The sequence below is a fragment of the Solanum pennellii genome, chromosome 9 (assembly GCF_001406875.1).
Source record: "Solanum pennellii chromosome 9, SPENNV200".
Taxonomy (NCBI): Eukaryota; Viridiplantae; Streptophyta; class Magnoliopsida; order Solanales; family Solanaceae; genus Solanum; species Solanum pennellii.
The window spans coordinates 76,661,158-76,676,045 of NC_028645.1; the positions used below are offsets into that span (position 1 = coordinate 76,661,158).

A 14,888-nucleotide genomic window follows, 5' to 3' on the forward strand; every position below is an offset into this window, starting at 1 on the left:
AAATTTGGTCTTTTATTTAAAATTAATTAAATTTAATAATTCAAAATCAAAAAGCTGATTAAAAGGTTGAGTGTTTAAATGGATAAAATTTAAAATTCAAAAACTGATTTAAGAGGTTGAGTGTTTTAATGGAGAAAAAATAGGCATTAAAATGGGTAAATGTGTATTATAGGAGAGAGAATATAATGTATCTAAAAACTTACACTAAAATTAAAAAAAAAGGGAATTATATAATATTTAAAAAAAGTAGGGAAAATTAGAGAATATAAAAATTATAGTTGTGTATTTAAGTTATTTTTCCTAATTTATTTATGTTTGATTTGATATTATCCCATAAAAAACAATAAATAAAAAGTAAATTTTATCATATATGTCCATTAATCATAAGTCATCTAAAAGTTATCAGATAAATAATATTTAATAATAAAAGTGAAATAAAAAAAATAATGAGTTATTTTTTGATTTTTTAAATGGAACAACTAAGTTTTTTAAAAATATATTTTTAATGTAACGAACAAGTACAAAAGATGAATGAAGGGAATCGTACTTGAAAGTACACTTAGACTTTCAAAATGTCTTACCATACACATCTATAGGGGTGTGCACTATTCAGATTAAACCAGATAATCAAATCAAATCAAATTTTATTTGGATTGGTGTTTTGATTTTCAGAATGGTTTTGAATTAATAAATTACTTTATTTTTTTTATTTGGTTTCAGACTTAAAAATATAACAACTAAAAAAGAAAAAAAATCAAATTATATATATATGTATGTATGTATGTATGTTCGTATGTACGTACGTATGTATGTATGTATGTAATACGTACGTATGTATACATACATATGTATGTATGTATGTATGTATGTATGTGTTTAGGTTTATAATTAAGTTGGAGTTAACCATTTTTGTTATTGCCTTACACGATGATAACATTCATATTTTATGCTTGAACTTCTATAATAGGCTGTCACAATCCGAGAGCACCTCCTAGTCGTAACCGGCGTCTTTAACCTCTAAGAGGTCTTAGACAAGCCCTTAGCATTCATCATTGCATATAAGATAGAATAAAAGCGGAAAAATTTACAGCTTTTCAATTGAAGTTAACTTCATGTCATATATCAAAATAGAAACTAACTTATCTCACATTACCATCTAGACATAAGAGAATGAGAATTAAGACTTAGCCCTTACATCAATAAACAAGTCTTATAACACGAAATATAACATAGACTTTCAATAAGAAAAGTGGAACTCGATTGAGAATCTATCACGACCGGAGAGCACCACCTAGTCGTAACCAACGTCTTCGTTCTCTTAGAGGCCTTAGACAAGCCCTTAGTTTATATCATCGTACAATTGGTAGAATAAAAAGCGAACAAATTTAAAACTTTTCTTTGAAGTTCAACTTCACTTCACATATAATTGTCTCACATGACCATCTAAACATAAGAGTAAGAGAAATAAGACTTAACCCTTACAACATTATAATACGTCTTATAAGAGAATACAACATAGTCCTTAATTAGGAAATAGAACAATGTATTCAATAACAAAATAACCAAAAGCTAGATTCATGGGCTTCGTCCTCGGACTTGAGGATTCACCAACTTGGGAACAATCCAAGCTTCATTGAGAATGACCTCGAAGCACCTGAATGACCCGAACCTATATTTTTGTAGAAATAGAAAAGATATGGGTTAGAACAAACCACAACTAAGTATAGATATGTCACATCCGGGAAGCACCCCCTAGAAGTAACATGACGTACTTGACCTCTCGGAGGTCTTATTGCCCATAGTTATCATTCATCTCATTGTCATAGTAAATTTAACGAAAAATTTAAAACTTTCTTAGCACATCATATGCTAGAACATTACTTCATATATATATATATATATATATATATATATATAATATCATAGTACATACTTAGATTCTAAGTCTCTTTGTCATCTTAGACTCAACAACATTAGAGTACCTTAGGGACACGACCCTTACTACATAATCACTTTACAGTAAAACATAAGTAGGAGATCCTTGAACTTAAGGATTCCTTTGATTGATCTTGGGAATCATCTATCAAACTCATCACCATTCAAGACATTCTTTAAGCATCCATAACCTACACTTTGTGTAAAAAGTATAGAAGAATATGATTATTACAGAAATGCACTAAGTATGATAACCATGCAAAAACATGCATTTAAAAGGGACATTTTCTTTAAATCATACTTCATGCCTTTTTGATTAAATTTTCATAAAACCTTTAGACATTTGCATTTATATGATTCACATACTCCATATAGACATATTCAAAGGCCAAACATAATAGAGAATCACATATAGAATTTAAGTCAATTTTTGAGGTCACTTTACAGTGAACTATTCCCTTCTTTACAGTGAGCATTCTTTTCTTTTATTCATTAACCTCTCAAGTAACCCTCGAGTGATACTTGGTGCATTGCATCACCTTAAGGTCACAAGGAAAGATACATACAACCTACATAAGCCAACACATGTCCTCATATAAGCATAATATATCAAAGACACATTTAAGTCAAGACTTCATTGTCTTTACAGTAAGTTACCTACTTTTACACATATATTTACTTCTTCTCATATACGTCATTATAAGACCTTGTTTATGACCTCAATATTAGCCTACTAGTGCAATTTACATGTGAGACCCCATAACCTCACACATACTTAGTAAACCCATCATGAGACCACAAACCTTAACATTCAATTCATACATCAACATAGTAAGTGAAGACAACTTCATTCATGTCAACAACCTTCATCATATAGTCAATAAGACCACCATTATGCATATCATCTCATCATGTAGACACTAACACAAGGTCATGCAAGAGAACCATAACATATGCACACTTAGGCCACCTTCCTAGAACTCCATTAGAGAGTTACTTGTGCAATGTCTAGGTGGATTCATTACTTCCACCTATCCTATGTATCTTCCCTTAGGTTATCCTAGTTAGGGTCCTTAGTCATTACTTTCATTGTCCATTTTACTTTAGGAAAACTATAGCCTTAACCGACACTAAGACCATGAGTGATAAACATGGAATTGATGTTGTAGAGCCTTACACCAATGGAAGGTGTTCTTACCTAACCAAGGTAGAACATTAACACATGCTAGCATACTAAGTGAATTCACTTACTAAATCCTATGTGGCAAGCATAGTTATGAAACTTGGAGGTACATGTAAAACGCTCTTTATGCCAAGATGAGGCATTATGGTTATTCACTTATGGAAACCCTATTTATTGCCTATTGAGGCATTGTGGTTATCCACCTCATGAGATTTATGGTAGACCTTCCTTCCCACATTGGAAAGGGACACCCACTCATATATAAGTTCACTCGGTGCTAAGCTAAGTTCCCTTTTATGAGATGAGAAAGTTTTCGCGATTCATTTTGAAGTGGAATTTGACATTTAAGGTAACCTGATTCTTTTTTATGTATCGATTAGTTTTACGTCAAAGGATCAAATTGATCCTCTTTTATAATACATTAGGACCATATAGATCGTGTTGAATATATTAAGGATCAAAATAAAATAATCATTATACAATAAGGACCATTCTGATCATTTTCTCGAAGTAACTTCTTAGGACAAACATTCACCATATTAAAATTACTTACTTTTTTGTTTGACAGTATTTTAAAGTATAGTTTTGATTATAAGATTAAAGAATATTATGATCCATTTGAAATATTCTTAATCTAAAATCACTTCAATTTTATTTTTATTGTTTCTTAAATTTTATGTCAAATTAAAATATAAATAAATTAAAATAAGAGAGTATTTCATACTCACTCCATCCCTTTATAGTTGTTCAGTTTTGATTTTAACTGCCTCTTTTTACTTATCAGTTTTAACAAATTAAAAAAAGATAATGTTGTTTTACTATTATACCTTCACTTTATTTAGAGAGTTGTGATATTTTTGAAAAAAGTAGAACCTGTTCAACGATTAAATTGAATTTGAAAATCTATTAATTAATATGAATAAGATAATAAATTCACTATATCAATTTTTTTTACTAAGTGTGCAAGTAAAAAAATGAACATATAGATATAGGGAGTAACAAAGATAATTTCCAGTTCACTTTTATTTGTCACAATTTAACTTAATAACATTTATTAAAACTAATTAATGATATATGTTCCAAACTATCTCCTGTTCAATGATGTCTTAGAAAGTGATTTGAAAAATAAGAATTTATGCTAAATAAATAAAGAAAAAAATTAGGGAAAAGGGTCTGATATACCCCTCAACTTTGTCATTTAGAGCTGATATACCCCTTGTTATGAAAGTGGCTCATATATACCCCTACTTGTAAACAAATGACTCATATATACCCTTTTCCTCTAACGGAAATGAAAAAAATAATAATTTTAATCTAAATTTATATTATTTTTTTCTAAAAAATATAATCTCATATGAGTAAATTTAATGCTCGCCTTTGACTTTTTTTTTGTTTCAATGACTAATTTATAATTATTATTTTGATAATCAAATTTATTTATGTTTCACTAATATTTTTGTAAAACTTATTGTAGATGTCCAAATTTTTTCTTCGAATACGAAATTAAATTACAATACACAAAAAAAAAAGTTTAATTTTTATTCTTTAAACTAAGGAATGAAAGAAAAAAACATAATAAAGAATAAGAAATTCAAATAATTATAATAAAAGAAGTCAAAAGATAATCTATGTATGAAAAAAATTAAAATATACCTTGAACTTCGATAAAAGAATCATATATACCCCTAAATAATTTTTTTTTAAAAAAATTAGAAGTAATAAATATAAATTTAAAACTAATTTTTTAACTTCCGTTAAATGAAGGGTATATGTGAGTCATTTTGTAACGGCAGGGGTATATGTGAGCTGTTTGTATAACGGTAAGGGCATATATGAGCCACTTTTATAACGAGGGTATATCAGCTCCAAATGACAAAGTTAAAGGATATATCAGACTCTTTTCCCAAAAAATTATTATCTTTTTTTTGATATGTGCAATGAATAAAAATGAAAAATGTATTTTAAAAATAAATGATAAGTAAAAGTGAACCGAGAAACGTAGATGACAAATGGCAAATTGATGACAGAGCAGCATGATTAAGTAAAACATTTACTGACAACATTTATTACTCATATTTCATCATCTTCAACTTCCAAATTGATTAAATTGACTGACTTTTGTCAGTTTCTGTACAAAAATTGTTGTGAAAAGATTCAAGAATTGTCTCCACCCCACAATCCCACTGCTGTCTTTTTACTGCAACCACCCACCCCTTCAAAATACCCCTACTTACAACCCCATATCATCATCAGACTCTTCTTGGAACTGTGCTATTAGTAGTAATAATATTTTACATAAAGTAGTGAAATTTGTTACAGAAAATGCCCATATAGTCTTTTGGGTGGATTCTCAAACTTCCACCCACCAAAGGGGTCCCTACTCTACCCACAAACCCAAATCATTATTGGGTTATGTTTGTTATGGTAATTTTTACAAAAAAAGAAAGTGGAGAAGAATCAAAAAAGAATGTAAAGTTTGAAGCTTTTTCATATTCTTTTGGATGATCACAGAAAGAATGGAGTTTTTTGATTGATTGGAGATTTTAAGTATGGAAACTACAGTGGCTGGCTTGTCTTGTTTTCAGTGTTATTCATGTAATGGTGAAAGGTACAATCCCTTCTACCTGTTCCAATTTCTCCTTTTCTTTGCTTTTTTATCATTGTTTTCTTGCTTTTTTGGTGTATGATGGGTCCATTATTCTCTTAGGCCTTTAATTGTTTCACTTATTGATCATTTCTAGTTGATTTATGATGTTTTCACAGTAATACTTTTTGATTGAAATGACTAGTATACTTGGTATCTATATGTGTTTTTGTATCCTAAAAGGAAGAGGAAAAATCATTTGGAATTGAGGGACATAATATAAGTTTGAAGATAGATGTTGATAATATGGAAATTTTGTTTTAATGTGTTCACTTTTTGGTTAAAGATTTATTTTTTGGAAAAGTTTGTGTTTATTACAGTGGGATGTTGGATTTGGAAAGAAACTGTGTCAATTGATCTGCTCCATCTGCTCCAACTTAAAGAAAGATAAAAGTAAACTTATTGAGGGGAGACAGTAAATTGATCTGCACCAACTTGTAGAGTTGTAGTTCTAGCAATTTTCCTTGACAAATGAGGTTAAATCCTTGTTGGTGTTGCTGATATTGAAGGAAGGATTGTAGAGTATGAAGAATGTTAATTGTGTCAGCAAAAGGGGAAGACGTCAGATTATTTGAGTGTGTGCAAGATAATGAACTGCCTAAGCTTGTCGGAACATATTCTGATGGATGAAATGGTTACATCTCCTGAATCCCTTGCAACTAAGGATCACACATCGAGTGTCCATTCATTACGAGCTGGAGAAGCTGGACAGAAGCCTGATACTGGAAATATCGAAGAAGCTGAATCATCTTTGCGTGAGAGTGGTTGTTTGAATTATGAGGTGAATTCCTTGTTTATTATTTCAATCTTTTCATTTCTCTTTTTGGTCCTAACATGATGAAATGTATATCTTCCTTCCGTGCATCATCTCATCCTTAACCGCTTCAAGGTTTAATTTAAATTTAGCAGAATTTCCATTTGATGGCAGTTTAACTAAGTTATTAATATTTTCTAGGAAGCAAGAGCATTACTAGGAAGATATGAATACCAAAAGGGGAATATAGAGGCCGCTTTACATGTTTTTGAAGGAATAGATATTGCCTCAGTGACTCCTAAGTTGAAACTTGCCCTTGCCGAAAGAGTGCAAACTAAAAAGAGACGTTCACGGAGTTTTTCTACACCACCATTATCCATAAACGCTGTGAGTTTGCTCCTGGAAGCAGTCTTTCTCAAAGCGAAATCATTGCAGGCTCTTCAGAGGTACAAAGGTAGAGTATATGTGGCAATCAAATATCACTTCTTTTTGTACTAGTCATCTTCAATAATGGACAAATTTGTTCAGTTTGCTTCATTTGTTATTTTATTATATGAGTCAGGCACAAGGGCGAAATACATAATAATATATTTCTGTTTTTATTAGCTTCCCTAACGTTTCCTTTTTCTGGAAGTGGTTGTTTTTCATCAGTTTTACATGATATATTCATGTTGAAATTCTGAAATGCTTGCACTTGCTGTCTGTACTTTTGTTACTTTACCCATCCTTCACTTCCCAATTAGTTCGTAGTTGAATCTTAGTTGATTGATTGATTGATATTGTTGACCCATTCTTCACTTATCTACTAAATTGAGTCAATAAACTATCCTGAAAACTTTTGGATTACCTTGTTTTTTCATGCTTTTGTATTTCCGACAATGTATTGAATTCATACGTGATACTTTTGATGAGCTGAGGTTTTCATCCTATATTCAATCTAATGAATATCCAATATCTTTTTGCAGAAGCTGCTCAATCATGTACTGTAGTTCTCGACATTCTTGAATCTTCATTACCAGCAGGCTTGCCTGAAACCTTTGCTACTGACTGTAAATTGCAGGATACTCTCAACAAGGCTGTTGAGCTGCTTCCTGAATTATGCAAACTCGCAGATGCTCCTCGAGAAGCAATTATGTCATACCGTCGAGCTCTACTGCATCAGTGGAACCTTGACATTCAAACTACTGCAAAGATTCAGAAAGAATTTGCCATCTTTCTTCTCTATAGTGGAGGCGAATCGTGTCCCCCTAATCTCCAGTCTCAAATGGATGGTTCATTTGTCCCCCGAAATAATATTGAAGAGGCTATTCTTCTCTTGATGATATTATTGAGAAAGATTTCTCTACAAAGGATAGAGTGGGACCCTTCGATTCTTGATCATCTCTCGTATGCATTATCTATCTCAGGGGGTTTAAAGACTTTGGCTAGCAAAGTAGAAGAATTGCTTCCCAGAACTATAGATCAGCAAGAGAAGTATCTAATTTTAGCTCTCTGTTACTACGGAGGAGGAGATGACTTCACTGCATTGAACTTGTTACGGGAACTGTTGAGAAGTACAGAGGATCACATCTGTGTTCCAGGTTTGTTATTGGCTTCAAAAGTGTGTGCTGAAAGCCCAGATTGTGCAAGCGAGGGGATAATTTATGCTCACAGAGCTATTGAAAGACTGCAAGAAAGATGTAGTCATTTGTTGGGTGTTGCCAATTGTGTATTAGGACTCTCACTTACAGCTCATTCTAGAACAGTACTGACAGATTCTGAGAGGGTTAAGATACATTCAGATGCACTTAAGTCCTTTGAATCTGCTGGAAAGCTGACAAAGATGAGTGATACTAATGTCATTTACCATCTTTGTCTAGAAAATGCCGAACAAAGGAAGTTGGATGTCGCAGTCCATTACGCAAACTGGTTTCTTAAACTGGAAGGTGGCTCTACACTGAAAGGATCGATGCTTTTGGCTCGGGTATTATCAGCTCAGAAACGGTTTCTGGATGCTGAAACTATCATTAATGTTGCCCTAGAGCAGAGTGGAAAGTGGGATCATGGAGAACTGTTGAGGACCAAAGCTAAGCTCCAAATCGCGCAGGGTCAAGTGAAAAATGCTATAGAAATATATACTCAGATTCTTGCTATTCTTCAGGTTCAGAGAAGAAGCTTCGGACTGGGGGAAGATCTCGAGGTAAGCAGGTCTTGCCCTTACAAGCTGAATTGGAGCTTTTCAACAAATCCTTTTTTCATCTGTCTTATTTGACGCTTTTAAAGGTTGTAAGAGGTCTGCAAGTAAAATGACTATAGAACTTTTCATACATTTACCTCTATAGAACTTGAACTCCTTATGAACTATCAATTAACAAGCTTGTTAACTAGGAATTGTTCAGGCTGTGTCTGCCAATACAAAAATTCCATGGCTATTAGAGCTACCTTGTCCTCGGAGAAAGAATCTCTTAGGAAAAGTAAATGGGTTACTACCAGTACAGCTGATGCCGACGAGTAGCTGAGCGTGCTAGGTATGGACAGAGGAAAAGGGTTAAATAATTAGATAGAATCAGGAGAATTAAGTGAGGGACTAAACAAATGTAGCATGAAGGTATTGCTTCCTTAAACAAATTGCTTGGCAATGATTGGGGGTCTCAATCAAACCATGCTGCTCATGCAAACACACCGAACTGGGATATTGGCAGGCCAAAAAACGTCTTTATTTCTCATTTGAAAGGCTCCTGTTTATAGTTGCATATTGCATAACTGTTCGATACAGCTTGTCGGTTTGATAATTCAGGAAAGGGTTTTTCCCTTTCTTTTGTGTGTGTGTCTCCCTGACTTTTGCAAGTGTGATTGTTGTAAATGTTAGGCTTATTCTTCTGGTACTTCTAGCTAATTCTGGCCTTCGGAATGGAGAGAAGCGTTGAGTTGCTTAGCACATTATTGGTTTGCTTGACATAGTGGCAGGTGAATGAAAACTGATATGACCTGAAAGCCTCATTTTAAACCTTAGGCAGATGAATATCTTGTCCTTCTCTTGCGTCTTTTAATGTGCAACCTTGAAGAGCTCGACTTCTTCACTTATCCATCTTAGCGGTATATACTTCTCTGGTGTAGCCCGTTTTGCTGGCTTACTTTCTTGAAATAACACTTTTATGTGGAGGAAGAAGTAAAAATTTGATTTTATGTACATAGCAGGAGTCTGGAGACCATTGCAGAACATTGGAGCTGGAAACCTGGCTGGATCTTGCTTCCATCTACATTAAATTATCTCAGTGGCGAGATGCAGAGAAGTGTCTTTCCAAAACTGAGACTATCAGTTCATATTCAGCTTGTAGATTGTATACTGCTGGTACATACATCTAACTCATATTATCCCCTGACTGTGCTCGTTATTTTAAACATATGCATGTAACTCAAAATGTTCATGCCTGCTGATTTATATTCATGAGAAAACCAACAAAATGTAATTACGAGTACTCCTAGTGATTTCAGTCAATTTAACTATGCTCTAAATGTGGCATCCAAGGATGGATGATGTAATGTTGGATCTGTAATTCATAGGATTGGAACCATTTTATCCAGTGTTATGGAAAAAATCATCAGTTGAGGAGTTTTTATCTACTCTCTTAAAAGTTTATATAGTCTATAAAAGCCTCCATTGGCTATAGCCAAGTTTTAACCTTTGTGTTGATGTTTTCCCCATTGAACCTGTTCAAAGTTTCTTTATTAAGTGAACTTTCCTTTTCAATGCTGTGTACATAATTTGCAAGTCATACAATTCCTTGAATTCCATAAACCTTCTCTTTTATATCCTAGGATGCTGAATTTGGCTATTATCTTCTAGGCCTTCAAATGTTACCAGCAGAGGATCCTTTAGACGTCTGGTGCTTCGGCTATATACAAGTAAAAGAGTCAGGAAAATTTAGTTGATAGACAATATCATATGTGTGGACTGTGTGTATGTAGGGAAATCAACTTCTTGTTTACTGACGTTGTTTGATTATCGAATCCAGCATCTTCTACCTTAAATAGTTACTAGTGGTCATACGTGTAAAGGTTATCTTGCAAAGTTTTGAGTTTTTACATTGCATCTCCTGTTCTTGATTCGGCTACTTCTTTGTAGTCTGTCTTAATGGTTCATACATTTGGTGGCTATGGTAAATTTTGATGTCCATGATGAACACTATTTTGTTCATATTTGTCTGGTTAATAAACAACTAATTCTTCTTTCCAATTAACGGATCATTCTGATCATGAAGTATACTTTTGGTGTCGTACTCAGGTTTGCTTAACCAATCGAAGGGCCTATATAAAGCAGCTCTGGGAGACTATTCCAATGCTTTGGCTGTTAATCCATATCATGTGCCAAGTCTGGTATCAAGTGCAGTGGTGCTTATGAAGATAGGTAAACAGTCTCCTGCAATTATTCGAAGCCTTCTAACAGAAGCACTACGTCTTGATCGGATGAATGCTTCTGCATGGTATAATCTAGGCCTGTTATACAAAGAGGGAGGTTTAGGTTCAGCCGCGGAAGCTGCTGACTGTTTTGAAGCTGCTATTATTCTGGAAGAAACTGAACCTGTTGAACCATTTAGATGACTTCCTCCCTGTACATAATTTATTACAGATATTCAAGTTGGTGCATCGAATGAATCCATCTCGGAAGCTGTGAAATGTATAGTGCAATAAGAGTGGGAAAAATATCAATATTTCTTGTGTTTATTGACCATATTTTTGAAGCTGGTGCGTCAAAAGAGTTCAAAATTGTACTGCACAGACCTTACTACCTCATGTTTGCAGGAACAAAGTCCTAACCTTGTTGTTCTGAGTTCACCTCACAATAGCATTCTCGAGGGGTTCAACATAAAAGAGCAGTCTGCTGCACGAAGTATCTTGCATTAACATTGATGTGGAGAAGGACCGCACGACAAGAGGGTGTAATGTAGGGAGCTCAATCCTGATACAGGTTAATTCTACGACACAAACTTGTGACCTATAGGTGTCACAAACAGACAACTTTACTGTTACACATATCTCCTACCACAACAGAGAGAAGAATCATCATAATGAGTTGTCTTTTTGTTTGTTTGTGTATGGGATCCATATTATGTATATGACATAAACAAAGAATTTGTTTTGCCCATGATATATTTATTTTATTAATGATAAATTTAGTTGAGTGATTTTAGAAGATGAAAACGTTAACTCGAGTGATTTTATCTCCATAGTAGAGTGATCTTCTGAGATATTAACTTGTCCCAAAATGTTCAGTTCTCTAATTGCATATATCATGAACTTCGTGCATCGAACTATCATATTTTTTGTAGAACACAAATTCATTTTAAGAATTTTATACCATATATACAGAAAATTCAAACACTCCAAAACAAACACAAGGCAATTGGTTCTACCCTATATATGGTTTGTCAAAACCATTTGATTACAACTTTGCAAAGATAAAATGAACTTGCAATATTACATTTCAAAGTGATTGACACTCTTCCCCTTCATTGTAATAGGAAGTGTAGGTATACTTTGTTCATGAAAGAAGAAGTTCTCTGGATCCACTTTAGTCTTCACTTTCACTAGCCTATTGAAATTGTCTTTGTAATACTTGTTTCCCCACACACTAGCTTCTATAAAACTAGAACTCTCATTCTTATTCATCCCTATATCAAGATCTCTATAATTCACATAAGCTTCTCTAGGGAACATAGAAACATAAGGTGTCATATAATTATAAAGTCTTCTAATCCAATCATAATGCTTTGTGGCTGATTCTTTAGAAGGATCATTCCAAAGTGTTAAGTATTGGATCATGTAAATAATCCCTTTTCTATGAGGAAATGGGGTTTCAGATTCTGAGATTTTAGCCATCATTCCACCATATGGATTCCATATCACTAATGGTGAGTCTTCTTCCATTAGCCTTTTCCATAGCCCTTCAAGACCATCTATTGGAATTGGTTCTTTGACGAAATCTGACTTTGCTTTGAAGTAATTCTTGAACAACGACTTACCTTGAAGGAGAACTTCTGGTGGGGTGTTACTCGGGTAACCAGCAATATACATAATCGACTTAATCCAACTCATTTCTGTACAGTCCTTGTGTGTCAATCCCAATTCAGGGAACACATCATTCATTATTTGTATAAGTCTATCTGCTCTACCAAGGAACATTGAGTTATAAGCTGTCTGAATAGTCTTTTCGCCTTTTTTATCAGCAGCTACGTTTATGATGACTCTGATGAAGAGATCTTCATCAAGCTTGTCAGCTGCAACTTGTTGCCATTTGTAAAGAATGTTTGTCGCGTTTTGATCAAGTGTTTTAGGGACAGTAAAAACTGTTACAATCGATGGAACAGGTACTAACTTCAACTTCCATGAAAGTATGATACCAAAACTAGCTCCTCCACCTCCTCTAATTGCCCAAAACAAGTCTTCTCCCATACTCTGCCTATCAAGAATCCTGCCGTTTGCATCAACTATTCTTGCATCAACCACATTATCAACTCCTAATCCATATTTTCTCATCATAGTACCATAAGCTCCGCCTGTTATGTGACCGCCAACTCCCAAACTTGTACAAAGACCAGCTGGAAAACCATGAGTCTTGCTTTTCTCTGAAATCCTATAATATACTTCACCAACTGTTGCCCCTGCCTGAGCCCAAGCATAGTTGTCCACTGTGTTCACCACGATATCTCGAAGCTTTGATAGATCAAGAATGATGAAAGGAGACTCCATATCAGACATGTAAGAAAGACCTGCCAAAACAAAAGAAATTCTTTGAGGGGTGAACTGAGAAAAAGAAATATTATATATTTGATACAACAACAACAACACACTTAGTGGAATCCCAATCGTGGGGTCTGGGGGAGGGTAGAGTGTATGCAAACCTTACTATCACCTCACGGAGGTAGAGATGTTATTTCTGAAAGACATTCGGCTCAAGTATAGCAAATCCAAGTACAAAAAATAAGAAAACATAGAAACTAACAAGGGGAACAACAAATCCTACGAGAAAGGAACAAGAACACAAAAACATCCAATAATCGAAACACAATAAACAAAAGACTCCACTGCACTAACCTTTTACCCTAACACACGTCCTCCACACCTTCCTATCTAATTAAGGTCATTTCCTTGGTAACCTCAAAGTTGTGTCATGTCCTGTCTAATCATCCGTATTTGATATATGTAACTAATATAAGTAAAAATTAGTTACCTTCATAATCATGGCCTCCACTTCTAACTCTAAGCTGAAGGCCAAGCTGTTTTGAGCAAATGACAGCAGCCTGGACATGTGATTCTGTCATTGGTGTGAAAATAAGCTGAGGTTTAGCAACAGAAGGAAGTAAACATCTGAGATTTTGTGCAGTAGATTGTAGGATCGTGTTGAACGAATCATTTGTTGGGGTGACGAAAGCTGTGGAAAAAGGGACACAATAATCAGAATTCTGGCAAATACATTCATACAACTTCCCATTAAATGACGATGTTGAAACATCTGAAAGAGCATACGAGCTCGAACATGAGACTATGAGAAATATTGAGAGCATAACAGAGAAGTTTAAGGATTTCATAGCTGATACTACAATGTGCTTTGGAATTAGCTTAGAGGGGTTTATATATTCTTAATTAGTGTCTGGTTGATGACTAGAATAATTAATTGAGTAGTATACCTTTCACTATACAAAAGGAATATACGATACGTATTTTTATGTCAATATAATGTCATCCAACGTTTTTTTTTGGTTTCCCACCAAGTGTCTGATACGTATTCTCCTAGAATTTTTTCCATTTCCGAGACTTATACCGATAAATCAAAGCACATAGTTGTACAAGATGGAGAGATTATGACTTAAAGTAAGAGCAACATTTCTTGCTACTCAAAGAAAGAGCAAACAGGAAGAGGAGGAATAGACTCTAAGCAAATAACAAAAATAGATACAGGAACAAAGACATATACATAAATATTTTTTTTAAAAATAAAAAAATTCAAACTAGGATTTGAAAAGATAAAGTGAACTATTATGTAGTATAATAAACAGTTTTATGTCTTTTCATACAACTTGTTACAACTCACAGTGTATATGAGACTAGCCACCTTACAAGATTTTTTTTTTTGATTTTCTATTCAGGGTGTGTTTGGTATAGAAGAAAATGTTTTCCTAGATAATAAGTAGATTTTGGACTTATTTTTTCATGTTTGGTTGGTGAGTAGAAAATATTTTCCGAAAATAATTTTTAGTGTTTGATTTATGAATGAAACATGTTTTTAATAGACATCTTTTATTTTTACTAGAGTAAAAAATAATTTATGAAATTAATAATATTTTTTAAAAACAAAATTGTTATTTTTTTAGGTGGTGGTGGTGGTGGTGGGG

The 14,888-nt window shown here is 33.7% G+C and overlaps 2 protein-coding genes across 6 annotated transcripts; one reads left to right on the top strand and one right to left on the bottom strand.

The window, feature by feature from the left end:
- Positions 1-5,250: 5,250 nt before the first annotated feature.
- Positions 5,251-11,697, top strand: LOC107031724 (protein NPGR2). 4 transcript variants are annotated; one of them, XM_015233182.2, is made up of 6 exons: positions 5,251-5,726; positions 6,067-6,543; positions 6,718-6,970; positions 7,482-8,695; positions 9,691-9,847; positions 10,781-11,697. In XM_015233182.2, the coding sequence occupies exons 2-6, from the start codon at positions 6,352-6,354 to the stop codon at positions 11,095-11,097; spliced, it is 2,133 nt and encodes a 710-aa protein (XP_015088668.1). In that variant the 5' UTR covers positions 5,251-5,726; positions 6,067-6,351; the 3' UTR covers positions 11,098-11,697. The 4 variants fall into 4 exon arrangements, with proteins under 4 accessions (XP_015088668.1, XP_015088667.1, XP_015088670.1 ...); XM_015233181.2 differs by having other exon boundaries at positions 6,083-6,543; XM_015233184.2 differs by having other exon boundaries at positions 5,252-5,726; positions 6,083-6,543; positions 9,694-9,847.
- Positions 11,698-11,837: 140 nt separating this feature from the next.
- Positions 11,838-14,318, bottom strand: LOC107029418 (berberine bridge enzyme-like 13). Of its 2 annotated transcripts, XM_015230827.2 has the most exons (3): positions 14,184-14,318; positions 13,727-13,927; positions 11,838-13,265 (listed from the first exon to the last, which is right to left on the bottom strand). In XM_015230827.2, exons 2-3 carry the CDS (start codon positions 13,815-13,817, stop codon positions 11,974-11,976), a joined length of 1,383 nt encoding a protein of 460 aa, XP_015086313.1. In that variant the 5' UTR covers positions 13,818-13,927; positions 14,184-14,318; the 3' UTR covers positions 11,838-11,973. The 2 variants fall into 2 exon arrangements, with proteins under 2 accessions (XP_015086313.1, XP_015086312.1); XM_015230826.2 differs by having other exon boundaries at positions 13,727-14,300.
- Positions 14,319-14,888: the final 570 nt, after the last annotated feature.